The 16227-nt window shown below is 51.6% G+C and overlaps 8 protein-coding genes across 8 annotated transcripts; 5 read left to right on the forward strand and 3 right to left on the reverse strand.

Moving 5' to 3' along the window:
- Positions 1 to 2: 2 nt before the first annotated feature.
- Positions 3 to 2426, forward strand: nar1 (iron-sulfur cluster assembly protein NAR1). The gene is made up of 2 exons (XM_025616937.1): positions 3 to 352; positions 427 to 2426. The coding sequence occupies exons 1-2, from the start codon at positions 245 to 247 to the stop codon at positions 2101 to 2103; spliced, it is 1785 nt and encodes a 594-aa protein (XP_025471811.1). The 5' UTR covers positions 3 to 244; the 3' UTR covers positions 2104 to 2426.
- A 325-nt stretch (positions 2427 to 2751) lies between these two features.
- On the forward strand, positions 2752 to 3519 carry BO94DRAFT_530939 (Rpo12/RPC10 RNA polymerase subunit family protein). The gene is made up of 2 exons (XM_025610786.1): positions 2752 to 2988; positions 3077 to 3519. The coding sequence occupies exons 1-2, from the start codon at positions 2786 to 2788 to the stop codon at positions 3099 to 3101; spliced, it is 228 nt and encodes a 75-aa protein (XP_025471812.1). The 5' UTR covers positions 2752 to 2785; the 3' UTR covers positions 3102 to 3519.
- On the reverse strand, positions 3360 to 5006 carry BO94DRAFT_530940 (anthranilate phosphoribosyltransferase). Its single transcript, XM_025610787.1, has 2 exons — positions 4580 to 5006; positions 3360 to 4512 (listed from the first exon to the last, which is right to left on the reverse strand). The coding sequence occupies exons 1-2, from the start codon at positions 4904 to 4906 to the stop codon at positions 3553 to 3555; spliced, it is 1287 nt and encodes a 428-aa protein (XP_025471813.1). The 5' UTR covers positions 4907 to 5006; the 3' UTR covers positions 3360 to 3552.
- Positions 5007 to 5155: 149 nt separating this feature from the next.
- BO94DRAFT_530941 (mitochondrial 54S ribosomal protein uL10m) lies at positions 5156 to 6535 on the forward strand. Its single transcript, XM_025610788.1, has one exon. The coding sequence runs from the start codon at positions 5294 to 5296 to the stop codon at positions 6362 to 6364; it is 1071 nt and encodes a 356-aa protein (XP_025471814.1). The 5' UTR covers positions 5156 to 5293; the 3' UTR covers positions 6365 to 6535.
- Positions 6536 to 6735: 200 nt separating this feature from the next.
- On the reverse strand, positions 6736 to 8181 carry BO94DRAFT_542327 (phosphatidylinositol-specific phospholipase C; the record flags this gene model as incomplete). Its single annotated transcript, XM_025613090.1, has 1 exon — positions 6736 to 8181. The coding sequence occupies one exon, from the start codon at positions 8179 to 8181 to the stop codon at positions 6736 to 6738; it is 1446 nt and encodes a 481-aa protein (XP_025471815.1).
- A 1033-nt stretch (positions 8182 to 9214) lies between these two features.
- On the forward strand, positions 9215 to 11041 carry BO94DRAFT_562751 (putative 2-oxo acid dehydrogenases acyltransferase). The gene is made up of 4 exons (XM_025614314.1): positions 9215 to 9469; positions 9564 to 9667; positions 9722 to 9793; positions 9863 to 11041. Exons 1-4 carry the CDS (start codon positions 9307 to 9309, stop codon positions 10919 to 10921), a joined length of 1398 nt encoding a protein of 465 aa, XP_025471816.1. The 5' UTR covers positions 9215 to 9306; the 3' UTR covers positions 10922 to 11041.
- A 182-nt stretch (positions 11042 to 11223) lies between these two features.
- BO94DRAFT_530944 (uncharacterized protein) lies at positions 11224 to 14301 on the forward strand. Its single transcript, XM_025610789.1, has 3 exons — positions 11224 to 11592; positions 11650 to 13231; positions 13279 to 14301. The coding sequence occupies exons 1-3, from the start codon at positions 11457 to 11459 to the stop codon at positions 13901 to 13903; spliced, it is 2343 nt and encodes a 780-aa protein (XP_025471817.1). The 5' UTR covers positions 11224 to 11456; the 3' UTR covers positions 13904 to 14301.
- BO94DRAFT_216831 (gluconokinase) lies at positions 14301 to 15784 on the reverse strand. Its single transcript, XM_025606200.1, has 2 exons — positions 15263 to 15784; positions 14301 to 15109 (listed from the first exon to the last, which is right to left on the reverse strand). The coding sequence occupies exons 1-2, from the start codon at positions 15512 to 15514 to the stop codon at positions 14654 to 14656; spliced, it is 708 nt and encodes a 235-aa protein (XP_025471818.1). The 5' UTR covers positions 15515 to 15784; the 3' UTR covers positions 14301 to 14653.
- Positions 15785 to 16227: the final 443 nt, after the last annotated feature.

Here is a 16227-nt window from a genome sequence, read left to right on the forward strand (position 1 = left end):
TCGTCGCCACTGCAGATGACAAAGCATCCATCTTCCTCGTTCATAGTCACAGTTGCATTTCTTCTTCCTCCTGCCTCACACTCACTGCAAACGGGTCTTATCCTTGAATACTGGATCCAATCCGAAGTTTTAACGGCGTTGAATCGGTGAACCCGGCGTCGTAGCACAAGCATCTGAGCCCGCTGCGGAGTGGCGTTTCTGCTATATCTGCTCATCAAGATTGGAGTCTTGGGCCTCCGCCACAATGAGTGCCATCCTGTCGGCGGACGACTTGAATGACTTCATTTCTCCGGGAGTTGCGTGCATTAAGCCCGTGGAAACACTCCCTGCAAAGGATGTTTCGAAAGCAGACGTATGTACATATCCTCTTGTTCATCCCATTCCCCACTTCCTCCAATGAATGGCCGCTGATTTATAATTTGTTAGAATCCGTATGAGGTGACCACAGAAGACAAGGTTGAGCCTGAAAATCTTCCTCCAGCACAGATCTCATTAACGGACTGCCTTGCATGCTCTGGGTGTGTCACTTCCGCCGAAGCCGTGCTCATATCGTTGCAATCGCATGCAGAGGTCCTCAACACCCTGGACGCGCATCCGGAGCTCCCACTAATCCGCGAAGATGGAACATCTCCACAGGGGCTTGGAGCGACCAGCGATGAAGGCCAGGTATTTGTCGCAAGTGTCAGTCCTCAAGTGAGAGCAAGCTTAGCAGCGACTTATGGGATCACCGAAAAGGAGGCAACATACATGATCCATCAGTTCCTCAGTGGTCCCCATGGTTTGAAGGCTGGAGGCAAAAATGGCAGCGGTTTCACATGGGTTGTTGACACTAATATTCTGCGTGAAGCTGTGTTGGCTCTTACATCAAATGAAGTCAGTGAGAGTTTGACATCCGATCCAAATATCTCCGGTGCAAACAGCGCACTTCCGAAGCGGCCTATTCTCTCGTCCGCTTGTCCTGGCTGGATTTGCTATGCTGAGAAGACACATCCTTTCATCCTCCCGCACTTGTCCCGACTTAAGTCTCCCCAGGCATTGGCAGGAACATTCCTCAAGACCGTTTTAAGTAAATCACTCGGCATTTCCGCTTCTCGCATTTGGCATTTGGCCATCATGCCTTGCTTCGACAAAAAGCTCGAGGCCAGTCGCGAAGAGCTCACCGATGCTTCATGGGTGTCTGCCAAGGATGAAAATCATACACCTGTTCGTGATGTTGACTGTGTAATCACTTCACGCGAACTACTCAGTCTGGCATCATCCAGGGGCATTTCTCTTCCTAGTCTACCGTTCAAACCCGTTCCTCAATCCTTCACACCATCGTTCCCAGACAAGACTCTGGATGGTTTCCTGTTTTCCAAAAGTTCCCCGAGACAGACCACTGCCGCAGGTACCTCCGGAGGATACCTCCATCACGTCCTTCAGACCTTCCAAGCCCGGAACCCAGGCAGTGAGATCGTGACTCAACGAGGAAGGAATGCCGATGTAGTTGAGTACGTCCTCATGTCGTCTGAGCGCACGCCTATCCTGAAAGCAGCTCGCTATTACGGTTTCCGGAACATTCAGAACCTTGTCAGGAAGCTCAAACCAGCACGAGCATCGCGACTTCCTGGAGGTAATCGTCGACAGCCGGTCGGTCGGAGTGCTGCGGCTGCTGGTGCTGGCACAGATTACACCTATGTAGAAGTCATGGCATGTCCTGGAGGGTGTACAAATGGAGGAGGTCAGATACGCATTGAGGATGCCCGCGAAGCTAATTCGAGCGTACAGCCGACGGCCTCAAGCGAAGTGCCCGACTCTTCGTCGAAGCCTACACCACATGAGCAACGCGCCTGGCTTGCGCGTGTGGACGAGGCATATTACTCTGCAGAATCTGATTCCGAATACGAGGTTGAAGGCCAGCCGCAGACTCTATCCATCCTGGAGAAGGAAGACAAGATTCATAGTGCCTTGCGTTATTGGTCCGACTTCATGGATATCCCTCTTTCAAAGCTGGCCTATACCACATATCGCGAGGTGGAAAGTGATGTCGGCAAACCCCAGACCGCTGTGAACGATACTACCCGTGTTGCCGAGCTTGCTGGAAAGATCGGCGGTGGTTGGTAGTCCGTTTCTACTTGCTTTTTCAATTTTATGACATATACCCTGTGATATTTTGGATGACATTGCGGACATGCGTGCATTTATCTCATCGGCAGAAAGTCTGGCGGCATCGGATATAGAGAGATACCAAGTCCCTGTTGGTTCACAGCTGGTGTCACAGCTGGTTTGGCATGCTGTAACCGTTTAGATGCGCGATGTTAGATATTAATTGCACAATCAAGCAATTGACGATAACTAATTAAAAATACATGATTCTGCCGACTTGAGCATCAGAATGTACATAAGAGCCAGGCGAAAGCTTATCTACCGCAGTCATACAAGCAGCTTGACAGCATACATCACCTACATGTTCAACACACATAAATAATAGAGAACAACCAACCATAATATCACTCCTCAGCCCAAAACTCCCAATTCCTATTAAGAAAGTCCCCTCACAGAATCATGCATAAACACCCACGCACAACCCACCCGCTTACTAACCCCAACCGCAGAACCAGTTATGCACCCACCCACCCACCTTACCTGCTTACCTATCCCACCCCATCACCCTAACCGCATCCAGCAACCCAAAAAAGTTCCAGAACAAACCAACCCATCACTTTACCTCCCCGACAACACCAACCCAACAATCCACTTACCCACCAACCAACCTACCTCTCCCACTACTCCACCACCAACAACCATGTCTCGCGAACAATACCAAGTCCCCAACATGGGCGCCCAGAACGCCTTCAGTGGCGGTGACGCTGGCGCCGGGTCTCTGGACGGTCCGGTGGTCGCGTACCTGTGCGGCGAATGCAATTCCCGTGTTTCTTTGAAGAGAGGAGATCAGATCCGGTGTAAGGAGTGCGGTCATCGGGTTTTGTATAAGGAGAGGACGAAGAGGTGAGACTTTTTTTTTTCCCTCTTTCCGTTTTTGGTGTTTTCTTTGGAGGGTGTGAGATGTATGCTGACATGGGGTTTGTGTGTGTAGAATGGTTCAGTTCGAGGCGCGGTGAACCGGTTTTTCATTCGATGCGATGCGATAAGATTCGGTGTGGTGTGATGTTATGGGAGGAGAGGGGCTGGGCTTGCGCCTGGTTCTGATTGCGTTTACAATGATGTGCATTTGGTGGCGCTTGGGAGTTTCTTTTCTGTTGCTTGTTTTGTTGGTTGGGTTGGAGGGGTAGGAGGCAGATGGAGGAATGTGCGAGTGGCTTTCTTGTCGAGGACGGATGCAGTTTGCTTTGGAGTCATCACCTTGTCCAGGCAATTAATTCGTATCTGCAAGGATTATACCATGACTTCGTCATAGCCAATGCGCGTTGGCGGTTACAACTACCCTATACTATCTATAAATACCCAAAATTCCTATATTCAAGCCGTGGCTTTTCATTTTGGCGACGGAGTGCTGGAAGAACAAAGAAACATGAGAAGATGAGAATCAAGGATTTATACTTGAAGGTGTAATTAGAGTTTGTTCGTGACTTCAATGAAGTGCTCGAAGGACTTGAGCGCGGCGCCGCTCTCGACGGCCCACCGAGCTCGCCGAACGCCCTCCTTCCAGCGTCCACCACCGGGGCCACGCTCGGTGATGACCTGGCCGTCATCGCCAGGGCCCATGTTGCTAGTGTCCGCTTCGCAGATACCCGACACCGTCAGAAGGGCGCCCACGTTCATAAGCACAAAGCTCAGGATTGGGTCGTCACGAGGCAGCTCATTCCGCAGAATGCTCATAAGCTTAGCTGCGTTGTCCTTGGGCATCTTTCTGCCACCCACATCGGAAAGGGGATGGGTTGGCAGGCCGAAATCGGCCGGCTCCAATTGGAACGTTTCCATCTTGACCAGAGTGCGGGGGACCTCTTCGTCATCACAGGAGCAATCATCATCGTGGGAGTTGTCATAGGCAGGGTTAGGATATTCCGATAATTGCCAGCAGTTTGTCTTTCCTGCGCAGCTGATCTCATCCAAATCCTCTTCACCGCAAACAACAAGCGCCTTCTTGCAGCCATTCTGTCGCAAAGCCTCCACAAACACCGGTCCCAAGCTCTGGTAAGCCACACCAACAACACGCGCCTCGATGGCCCAATCCACTGGGTTGGCGAGCGGTCCCATCAGGTTGAAGATTGTCCGGAGTCCGAGTCCACGACGCACAGGGTCCGCGTACATCATTCCAAAGTGGAAGTTGGGGGCAAAGAGGAAGGAGTAGTTGGTCTCGGCATAGACCTGGCTTAGGTTCTCGGCGGTGATTGCGCCAATCTTCGGGGGAACGGGAGTAATGGCGTTCAGGACGTCGGCGGATCCGGAGAAAGAGGTCTGCGCCCGGTTACCGTGTTTGGCGGTCATGAGAAGAGGGGAAGCGATGATCGAAGAGGTTGTGGAAATGTTGAAGGTAGAATGCGAATCTCCACCGGTACCAACAATATCACACTAGAGGCGCACCAAAACGTCAGGTGTATGGTCCAATTTAGCGCTAGACACAGCTGATATCACTTACCAGACCACCCCTGTAGTTACCCTCCTTCTTGGCCCGCGAACTGATAGCAGCCTTCAAAGTAGGCCGGTCAACCTGGCGAGCGGCATCGCGCATGCGGTGGGAGCACTTGGCGATGACTTCGGCATCACGGTCCAATCCCGTGGAGTGCAAGAGTGTCAGGAGGGCTGCCGTCTGGATATGGGAAATACCGTCTTCGAAAATCAGGGCGAATGCTGAAGCAATCTCAGAAGCTTCAACCCGGCGTTCCGTAGCGGGGTATGCGAGTCTCTTGAGGAGGGGTGAGATGGAGACATGCTGCGGCTTCTGGTCGTGGGTTTGGGCGGACATTTTGCCTTGAGCTGGAACAATTGAGAACAAAACACTGAAAAAGCCCCTATATAATCAATTGAGTCACGGTTTCCTCACAGGGCCCCTCAGGATCAGGAAGTAAGACGGAGGATTCGGGAGTTTGGGTCGCGCCGCTGACCGCAGAACAAAGAGTCATCGTTTGCGCCCGGCAGAATCCTACCGCCCATGGCCTAGGCTAACCCGCTTTGGGACCTCAAGATTTCGTGCCATATTTTCGTCCAGCCGGCAATCCTCCAGACGCTGCTCTTGTCGCCGGTATCGCCAATTCCACGGGCTTGGACTGATCTCGTCCGGCTTCGATCTGCCCGCTGTGCTGCACCATCCTCAATTGCCCTCGCTCCCCGACTCTCCTCTTCTACCTCCACAATGCCGCCTCGCGTACGCCTCTCCAGCGGCCGCATCTCCCAGCCGGTCCGCCGACAGAGGCTCTATCAGCATGAGCTCCCGATTGCTGCCAGATATGCCAGCACCGCAGCCACAGCGACGACCCCGGCCGCATCAATCGAACAAATGACACACTCCCCCGTCCCCATCGCCCAATTCCCTCCCTCGCAGCCTCCTTCGCACCGAAACCCCGAATACCGCCGGTCCCAGCTCCTCCGACAATACACCTCTATCATCCGCACCTCGCCTCTCATGGTCTTCCTGCAGCACGACAACCTCCAATCAATCGAATGGTCCGCCATCCGCCGAGAGCTGAGCAAGGCCATGCAGAAAGTGGACGAGCAGATTGCCTCGGAGGGCCGGACCGCCCCAGCCTTGGCTCCGCACATCAAGATCCAGACCGTCCAGACGCGCATCTTCGAGGTCGCCCTCCGCATTGTGGAATACTTCCGACCCAACCAGGCCGCGCTAGAAAACAGCAAGGTCCCCAGAGCAGTCGACCCCGTCACGCAAACATCTGCCGAAATCTCCCTCGTCGGATCGCGCGACGACCCGTCTCTCTCCCACGACCTTTCCCGCGCTGTCCATAACGCCATCCGGAACACGAAGGGCAGACATGAGCTTACGCAACTCCTTATCGGACCCGTGGCCGTGCTCACCATCCCTCACGTCTCCCCCGAACACCTGAAGGCCGCGTTGCAGGTTCTGGCTCCCAAGTCCGTTGGGCTTCCTACGCCCACGCGAAAGGCCAACCCGGGCTGGCATGAGCTGCCCACTCAGAACGGTTTGAACAAGCTGTCTCTGATTGCTGCTCGTATGGACGGCCAGGTCTTCGACGTCGAGCAGGCCAAGTGGGTCACCAGTATCGAGGGCGGTATGGATGGCTTGCGGTCACAGCTTGTCATGGCCCTGCAGAGCATGGGATCCAGCATTACGAGTACTCTGGAGGGTGCTGGCAAGAGCCTTTACTTTACAATTGAGAGCAGAAAGCAGGATATGGAGGAGAAGGAGAACCCTAAGCCCGAGGGTGAGGACAAGGGTGAGTCTGCTTGAACAGTATAACCTGTTTCGTCTCCCGGGCTTTCCATGTATAATAAAATGCCGTGTATTTCCCCCATTTTTTCCTTTTACCCTTCAAGACCATGATTGTTTTAGCACATGAAGTTTCATTAGAACCGGAGTCATAGTTCTAGGTACAATTATATACTCCTTTCGTCTGTTCTGTCATTGGTAAATCTGCTATTGCAAGTTGCTTTTGTGTAGATACTTAATGTAATCCTTTGTCTTGACTTCGGCTACCGAAAGAAGATACTGCCTCTTGAATAATTGAATCCTTTCATCAGCTCTGTCACAGAGAGAAAACGGGGTAATTATACGCAACAAATCATAGTGTCATTTTGCACGACTCCTGTTCAAACAGCCCTCTAATCGCTGTCACTGTGTTGCTCGTCATCCTGCAACTGTCTCCACAGAAGCCGGGCATTCATACCCACGATGCATCGAACAAGATCCCAATCACCATCTAAGCCCACCCAGTCTGTAACAAGGATACCAGTGGACCAGTCCCCGTCACCTTCTCCGTGCATCCTGCATAGATGCTCCACGGTGGCGGGATTCAGCTTGGCTGCGATCTTCTCGGGCCAAGTTCCCATTTTCCAGAAGTTGCTGGCGCTCAGGAAATTGACATAGAAGGGATGTGCTTGTGTTGCTAGAGGATCTGGAAGCACACCGAACGGGTATTGAGTCCGGCCTGCGCGTTCACATTGCTCCCGCACATACTGGATCTTCTTGTCGATGTTCTTGGTTTCCATGACCTCGTAGAAATCTTGAATGCAGAGCTGTCCGCTGGGACAGGTGGCTTCAGAGCAATTATCCGCCCAACCACTGGCATCGATGCACCACCCCTTTCCGTCATGCATTTCTTTCAGGTCGTCCAGGATGTTGAACCGACGCACGAGAACGACCTTTCCGCGTACTTCACCTAGGGTGGGGATCTTGGGCTCTGTGTACCACCTGCTTTCTGAATGTGCGTAATGGTCGTTGATGATCCTACTCAACTGTTCATCGGTATGGTTTCCTGGGCCTTCGCGTTTGAGGGAGATGATAAGTGTTTCTGAGGGGTTGTTCTCGAGGAACTCGTCAACTTCACGCATCAACTCGCGGAAGTATTTGTTGCCGGTTAAAGAGATGGGGAAGACGCTGTGCACAAGGACAAGTTCATCTTTTTCGGGGTCTTCTGGATATTGAGGCTGCACTCGGATATCGAAGAATCGAACACCGTTCCTGAGCTGTTCCTGAGGGCTGACTGCTTGGCACCGAACAGACGGTGCCGCAACATGGCAGGTTGGGGAGTTGTGCGTGCCTGGAATCGAAAGAGAGGAAAGCAGTGTGTCATCCTTTAGCTCGCCCATCCAGGCATTCAAATTGGCTGAAGAGTATAGAGTGAGGTGGGATGCTGCTGTCACGTAAATTCCGGTCAACTTGAACTTAGGGTCATCGCACAGCGCTTTCATAGTAGCAGTTTCAGTAGTCGGGACTGGGGTCTGAATTTGATGCCGTTCCCCTTCCACCTCGAAGACCCAGCGCATTCGCTCCTTTTTCGAATCAATAAACGGGGGAAGCTCGGTCTGGACCGACTCAAAAGGTGCAACATGGATATCAACATCTTCTTGAACAAAAGGCTGGGTATCATCGGTCAACGCTGCAACTGGCGTATCCGCGCGTGTAACATTGGTCAAAACCCGTGTGAAATTCCTGGCAAAGGTATGGACATCGTCAAAAGATCTCCCAGGCGCATGGAAGCGTTCGATATGCTTCAATGTGATTGGAGTGGACGTAAGATTGCGAATGGTAAGATGTTCGGCCTCCATATTTTCCCCTCGATCGCTTTGTAGCGCGGATGTTGCGTTGTTATGTGGTTGGCGTCGCCGTGGACGGTGGAGTAAACAAGGCATTTAGGACAGATTTCTAGCAGAACCGATCAACTAAACTTTATAATTTAGCAGGCTGGCGAAGGGGAGCTGACCCCAAGGAAAAGGCTGAGGTATCAGGGCTGTCTGGGCGAAATCAAGGCCCGTTATTGGCCTGGGTAAGCTGGGGTGCCTGGTGGTATGGGGATTCTGATAGGGACTGCGCCAATGAAGACCGGCATCCACTGGTGTAGGATCTCCCGCCGAGGCGGTACGCCGGGGCTGGACCGTTTCCAGGGGCACGAATGCGAACCAGATCAAAGCCCGCCCAAGTACATAGGCGAATTGGATCTCACGGAGTTTGCGAGTCAGGATGTCAATGTTTGCTATCTTGGCCCACGCCATCACCGAGGGAGTCGAAGTGGTTGATGATGATCAGCCCTGCGTCGTAAGGCTTCCCGTAATCCCGATCCACCACCCGAAGAACATGCCAAGGGAGGTTCAGCTGACGGTTGGTCTCACCTCCCCCAAACCCCAGGATTAATACAGCCCAGTGCGGCGTCTTGACTGGTTTGGTTGTTGATTATCTAGCAATCACCCTAGAATCCCCATCGAAACTAGGAAACCTTGGGGTGGGTAATCCAGACAGTGGACTGTGTGTTTTGTTTTGTCAAAGCGATGGTCGACCCTTAATAAACTTCCGCTGAGCGCGAACTGTCACGCTTACCCACGATCGGCCATACATCTTTGTAAACTCTTAGAGTCAGCCGCGCCGAGGTTTATTAGGAGTCTGAGATGGAGAGAAAGCAGGCAATTGACTGGTATAGATCGGCCCGCACGTGCCAGGCTTTAATGGCGGAAGTGGAACAACTGGCGGCCCGGAGTGCGGGCGGAGGTGGAAATGCGGAGTAACATCACGTGGCATGATGCTGGGCGTCGGTTACCGTCGGCCGTCGGCGACACCTGGATAACAGGGCATACTTGCCTGCTCCCTATCACCCATCGTGCAGCCGGAATGCTGCCTTCATTTCTCTTCCCCCATATGATCCCAGTCTTTGACATCCTCGAACTGACACCGGATTGACCATGAATATCCTGCGCTCTAGTGGAAGCTTTTCCTGGGCTCTCCGGTCATGTCAGAGGCCAAGGGCCTTCCGGTGCCAGACATTACCTCTTCCTCGTCGCCAATTCCATGCTGCCTTGCCTCTGTGGGGGATTAAGTCTCAGGTACTAAAGGATGTGGGTGAAGGTATGTTGACATTCTACATTGCCCCCATCTCGTTCCTTCGCCCTCATTCCATGCGCTTTTATTGTCGGTTGCTTACCCCCCTTTCACCCCGCAGGGATAACGGAAGTCCAGATTATTCAATGGTACGTTGAGGAGGGGGCATATATTGAGGAGTGGAAGCCTCTCTGTCAATACCAGTCGGATAAAGCAGTAGATGACGTGGGTTCCTTCATTCTTATGATATTATCCTCGAAATCCAGCTAACGGCTATAGATCACCTCGAGGTACGAAGGCGTGGTCAAGAAGCTCCATTTCCAGGCGGATGACACAGTCCCTACCGGGAAGGTAACGAGAATAATTCACGTGTAGAATGCACACGAGGTGGTCTCACTAACTTCTTATCTTGTTTTATAGGCACTCTGCGATATAGAAGTTGAGGCAGGGAAGTATCCGGACGATAGCCCACCACCTGCACCCAAAATCGAGCCGGTACCAGCCACCCCTGCACCCACAGAGTCCAGACCACTGCAGCCTGTCCAAGCTACATCTACTCCGGCGAAAGAAAGCACCAATAATACATACAAGTCGCCGTATGCAACATTGGCTACTCCAGCCGTTCGTGGACTGCTGAAGATACACAGTGTGAACATTGAAGATGTTCGAGGAACAGGCAAAGATGGCCGCGTCCTGAAGGAAGACGTGCAGCGATTTATTGCACAGCGGGACTTGGCACCTGCAGCGCTGTCTACAGTCTCGGAAGTGCAGGATGAGACAGTAGCTAAACTGACGCCAATCCAGTCTCAGATGTTCAAAACCATGACGCGGACCTTGGAAACTCCACAATTCCTTTACACGGATGAGCTTAACATTGACACTGTCACGGTGATAAGGAAGAAGCTAGCCAATGATCCCAAAGACCCCAGGAAAATCAGCTTGCTTTCCTTTGTCATAAAGGCCATGTCTCTCGCTCTGAACGAGTACCCGCTCCTCAATGCAAAGATTGACACAAGTGATTCTGCCAAACCGAGGTTGATCATGCGGTCAAAACACAACATCGGCGTCGCCATGGACACTCCTCAGGGGCTGTTGGTCCCCAACATCAAGGATGTCGGTAGTCGCTCAATCCTAGACATTGCCTCGGAAATCGTGCGCTTGAATGCACGCGCAAAAGAAGGGAAACTTACACCTGCAGATCTCAGCGGTGGCACAATCACTGTTTCCAATATCGGTAATATCGGAGGTACATACGTCTCACCGGTAGTCATACCGAATGAGATGGCGATCCTTGGCATTGGCAAGGCCAGAACAGTACCTGTTTTCGATGATGCAGGCCATATTACGAAAGGCGAGCTGGTGAACTTTAGTTGGAGTGCCGATCATCGAGTGGTGGACGGTGCGACCATGGCCCGGATGGCCAACGTGGTCCGGCAACTCATTGAATCGCCAGAGCAGATGCTTTTGAGCTTGCGATAGCTTATACATAGACATAGCCCGATAATTTCGTCCGTGATGGTTGATAATTAGCTCTGAAGGCTACATACATAGAGGACTGTGAATGAAGCACATGTTTGCACCCAATTTGATGGAAGTTTCCACCATGAAAAATATTGTAGTTGGACTGATTGCATCATGCGATCCAAATCAGGCGGAGGTAGCAGCCTGCAGGAGGTGGTTGCCTGTTGTAGGAGACTGTCGGAGACTGTCTGTTTATGCCGCTCTAGAGGAACGTGATATAAGCCGCACCTTCCACTGCTTTCTCTTGTCTTTCCCATCCTTCTAAAGCATCCCCTTGCGTTCTGTCTGCGCTTTATTTACGCACCGTGTGTTGGGTGGATGTGCTGGAGCCTGGAGAATGGCTTTCAACCGACTTCCAAGCCACATTCACTTGCCTTTCCCACCCTTAACCCCGCATCTCCTCCTATTCAACTACAGCTCCGCTTACTTTTTCCATCTTCTTTCCCTCAAAGTTCTCTCTGCTTGACCACTTTTGAGCCCCTTTCTAACCGCCATGGGTACCCGGGGCCTTTTCTTCATCCGCTGCTGCGGTCGATACTTCGTCTACTATAACCAGCTTGACAGCTACCCTGAGGGCTTAGGCGTTGCTATAGTAAACGAGATACCCCAGGATCCAGAGAAATACCAAGGTAAGTTATTTGCTACCCTGTGTGAGTCTGCGCATTATTCAGTTAACCCCCGGTCAGAATGGTTCCAATTTATGCGGGGGGTCTATGCTCAGCTTGTTAAGCAGCTTGAAACACAGGCTCTTCCTGTCACCATCCAAACAAGCCAGCATGAAGACTCCAGTGTCGCTCTGATTGAACGGTATACAAAGAGCTTCTGGGCTGTCGATGACCGGCTCGAACTGCCCCCTTTACAAGCAGTGCTTCCAGGCTTAGCTGATTTGTGTATTGAGTGGACCTACACACTTGACCTAGACCGGGAAGTTTTAACCATTGATAACTCCCTGCATCTCTCATTGAACAAGATTCCCCATGGGGATGCCTGGATCAAGTACCTTGGCACAGATCATCGGCACCGTCGGGTAGCCGATAGTTGCACGCCCAAAGAGCTAGTTGCTGATCTTATCTGGAAGCCAGAAATAGACAGCGCCTCGAAAGAGAGATACCACCAATTCGATGTCTGTGTGATCGCACTGGAGACCTTCTACAATCAAGATGATATTTCCGTGACACGCGAATCCTTGCTGGATGCTACCTTCTCGCTTATCAATGATCAATATAGAGAACTCCTGGATGGTTACGTGCTGGAATGGGAACCCAGTCACTTCGCGTTCAGGGAGATCGCCTTTGCTGTGTTATCTGTTGCTGCTGGTGAGGTGTCTTTTGAATGCATTCGCAACTTCGACCAAAACCATATAGGGGAAGGCTACTACCTGGATCGTCGCAATGTTTCTCCCAGCCTGACAGCATCTTGCCACCCCGTAACCATCCTTCCACGGTTCTTATACGAGTCTCACCTTCCGGGCGTCCGGCCTGGCTCAGCACCTGAAGGCAGAATGTACTGGCTGAAAAATGTACTTGTGTATCTGGCTTCTGGGCTGGACTCGGTCGAGGTTGAAGAGGCGTCCGTTGCCGAGGTTGTGGAGGCTGGTCTGAAACAGGGACTCGTAGGCTTCTATGCCATGGTATTCTCAATTATAGATGTGGTGTTGCTTCATGTCCAAAAGGGCTCGGATGGCACCATCCATGTTAACAGGTCTCCTTTGATGGCTCTAATTGACTTCGACGACGAAAACTCTCGATATGCAAATGGCCCTCGAACAGGAACAAGGGGCTTTCAAGTGCAGAAGAGGCAGGCAGTGAGTGCCTTTCTTGCAACTTTGCGATTCTTCGATGCAGCTACCCATCATGATCTAAAAGGTACACATTCGACTATCTTCCCCAATGAGGTTCTGGGGGCCATTATGAAGCTCTCTGATACCCAGACCTATCGTGCACTTGGTACAGTGTCAGCATACTCTCGAAGACTCAGTGACCGGGAGCTTCGCTTAAATGATGAATACGCTGTTGTTGGCTTCGACTCCTCCGAAGGAAGCTTCATCTTGGAAGATTTGCAATCAGGGAAGAAGATCCACTCCAAACTGGAAAAGCGCACGTCACAAATGTGGCCTAGCACCGCCAGAAGTAAAGGACTGAACTTGAGTCCCGTAATTGGGATAGAAAGTTCCACCAGGCGGACCGTCTTGGATGACTTGCGCCTGTGCTTCTCAGAGGCGACTTCGAGGTCACTCCCTTACTCGAAGAAGATAGAGATGCCCAAACAGTAAGTTACGATGGTCCTCCAGGTTAGGCAAGCCTAATACTTCACAGGGAGTGTCATTATTTCAGCACCGACTACCATGACTCCGCACCCGAGCGTCTATTTGACATTGAAGATTATATGTATGTCGGGTCACTGGAATGTGGCTGGGGTAAGTATCTCGCCAACATAATTCAGAGCATCGGTGCAGCGCCTAGTAGGATGTACAGCTCCGCCCTAATTCGTGGCGCGAGCTACAGCTGTCTTCTTCCCCCAAAGTTCCGTCAGCTACGCATGGATTATTATCACAACGGATTAAACTGCTTTATCCGCCATGCGCATGATGAAAGTCCTCAAGAGTGGGATGTGATGATGAAGTATGCTTTGCATCATCTTCACTCCCAAAAGAGGCCAAGCAAGACCGACAATGCAGTCTCCGTCCCAGGACATCCCATGATTCTGGCATTTTCCACAAGGATCAGGCTATTCTTCTATGTCTACCAGTGTGCGGAGGCCCCGACTCTCGGAGCCGATGCTCACCCGTATCTGGTTGAGGCGGCTTCGCAATGCACAAATCCCGAGCCTAGTCGTCGGCTTATCCCTCTCATTGCCGGTGGCGAAACCATCGATCTGAAGGAAAAGAAGTGGAAAGATGAATTTGAGAGATGGATCAAGGTCTTCTGCGGTGATATCTAAGACAGGATCCCGTAATCAGCAGCAGGTGGTGGTTATTCCCAGTCCAGATACGCAGAAGATTGACAAGCGCTCGAGTCGGTCAAGGTTCTTGGTTCAAACCTTCCTGGGGCTTTGCACATTGTTTATTTTGTGTATTTGTTTGTTTTCTCCGGTACGTAAGGACGGTCAAGCGAGCAGGATGAGGTTGCCTCAATGACTAGAATGTGAAGCGATGCCTGAGCGTCTTTCTTTTCCTTGCCTTTCATTTCCTTCTCCTTCTCTCGTTCTATGTTGGTATCATGACTCTCCCAAAGAGGTGAGAAGCATACCATGTCATGTCCATCAACAATCTAGTATGTATTCTCTTCGTTTCTATTCGAGCCACCAGGAAACACACCGACTCATAGTATACAACCTACCCATCCTAGGCACGTTCCCGTAGTTTGCTCTAAGAAAACACCAACCGGAGATACATTTATCATACTTAACCACATTCATTCCAAAACATAGTAAACCAATCATAAGCAAAACACAACTATATATCCAAAAGAAAACCAAGGTATCAACCAACCAATCAACCAACCAACCCACAAACTAAAACTCCCTCAACCCAACAAAAAACAAATCTCTATCAAACCAAACCAAACCAAACCAAACCCAAACCAAACCCAAACCTAAAACAAAAACAAAAAACAAAACAAAAACACCCCAACCCCATCAAACCCCAAACCCAAACAACAAAACAAAGCAAATCCAAATTCCTTCAATCATTCAATGATGATACCCCGCCAACACCCCCGCCACCAACCCCAACACCTCCTTCTGCACCTCCCCCTGATCGGCCCTAACATCCACCGTGAGAGCATCCCACTCACCCAACGGCTCCTCCAAATCCTGCAACTGCGACTGCACCATACTACTCTTCATATAATGCGCCTGCCGATTCATCACCCTCTGCAACAACATCTGCTCATCCAGCTTCAAGTATATAAAGTGGATTTGCACAGACGGGGACCCGTACGCCGCGACCCGCATCACGTCCCGGTATTTCTGCTTCAGGGCTGAACAGGCGACCACGACGCCCGACGGGGGGTGGAAGTTGTTGGCTTCGCTGGGGGAGAGCGCGGAGATGGCGGCGTTGCGGAGAGATATGAGCCAGTCCCATCTGTCGGCGTCGGTGAGGGGGATGCCGGAGGACATTTTTTCTTTGTTGGGGAGGGGGTGGAACTGTTTTTTTGATTGGTGTTAGTATATGTGTGTGTGTTGGGTGTAGAGGTGGAGGTGGGGGTGGTTTGGATAGGGTTGTGTAGGTGTGTGGGGGTTGTATGTAGGTATGTATGGGTGGGTGTAGATGAAGGTTGGATGGGGGTAAAGACGTACATCATCACCCTCCAGGAAGGGAACTCCAAGGGCTTGTTGAATGCTCTTTCCTACGGTGCTTTTCCCGCATCCAGCGGGCCCGGTCACGACCCAGATGTGTTGGATTTGCTCGGGCTGGGGAGCACTCGTCTTGGTCCACATGGAGTTGTGGGTGTTGGACAGTGGGCTTTTGTTGACCGGGCCGCGTGTGGTATCTACTACTGCGGCGCCGTTGGTCATGGCGGGTTGGGGCCGTTCACCGGCGGAGAGCATTGTGGATGGTTTGTGAGGTTGAGTTAAAGCGCAGTTGGGATGTATGACGTCCTAGCGAACCGTGGATAAATTGGGTGTTTAACCAGCGGGAAGTAGGGAATGTATGGAGAGCGGATACGGAGGGATGTCTATAGTGCGCAAGGGTCACCCGACGAGGAAGAGGAACTGAGAGAAGAGAATGATACAAGTCGAGGGGAATGGAGTCATCGGCTATATATAAAGGAGAGCGAGGGATTAAATGATTATTGATAGTTCCAGGGCGGCTATAATAAATCTCCTTCAAGTATGAAATCCATGTGGGTCAGCCGGGCACGGCAGTCATTGGCACTTGTTTTTTCTGGTTTTTCTTCAGTTTTTCTAACTCAAATATCAGCATTCAGCCAGGTTCTGCTTGATGGATCAGGCTGGACGGCGGGTCGGAAATTGCCAGAAATGTTCCACTCCAACCGCATCGTCATGGCTGTGTGAATCGGGACCGATTCAACACGGCCGCCACCGAATCAGATGCAATCGCAGCAGTTCCAGGCGCAATAGTAGGGCATGCAAGTGGGGGGGGCTGCGAAACGGCGAGTGGGGGATAAACCGGCCATGAGGCATGAGGAAAGACTCAGGAGTCCGGCGGTCTGGTCATTAGCGGGAGATCCGATCGGTAGCATGTCGTATTGTCGCATACACACCTCCATACCGCTCGTACAAAGTACGCGCGCAATTGG

Source organism: Aspergillus sclerotioniger (assembly GCF_003184525.1).
Source record: "Aspergillus sclerotioniger CBS 115572 chromosome Unknown BO94scaffold_3, whole genome shotgun sequence".
Taxonomy (NCBI): Eukaryota; Fungi; Ascomycota; class Eurotiomycetes; order Eurotiales; family Aspergillaceae; genus Aspergillus; species Aspergillus sclerotioniger.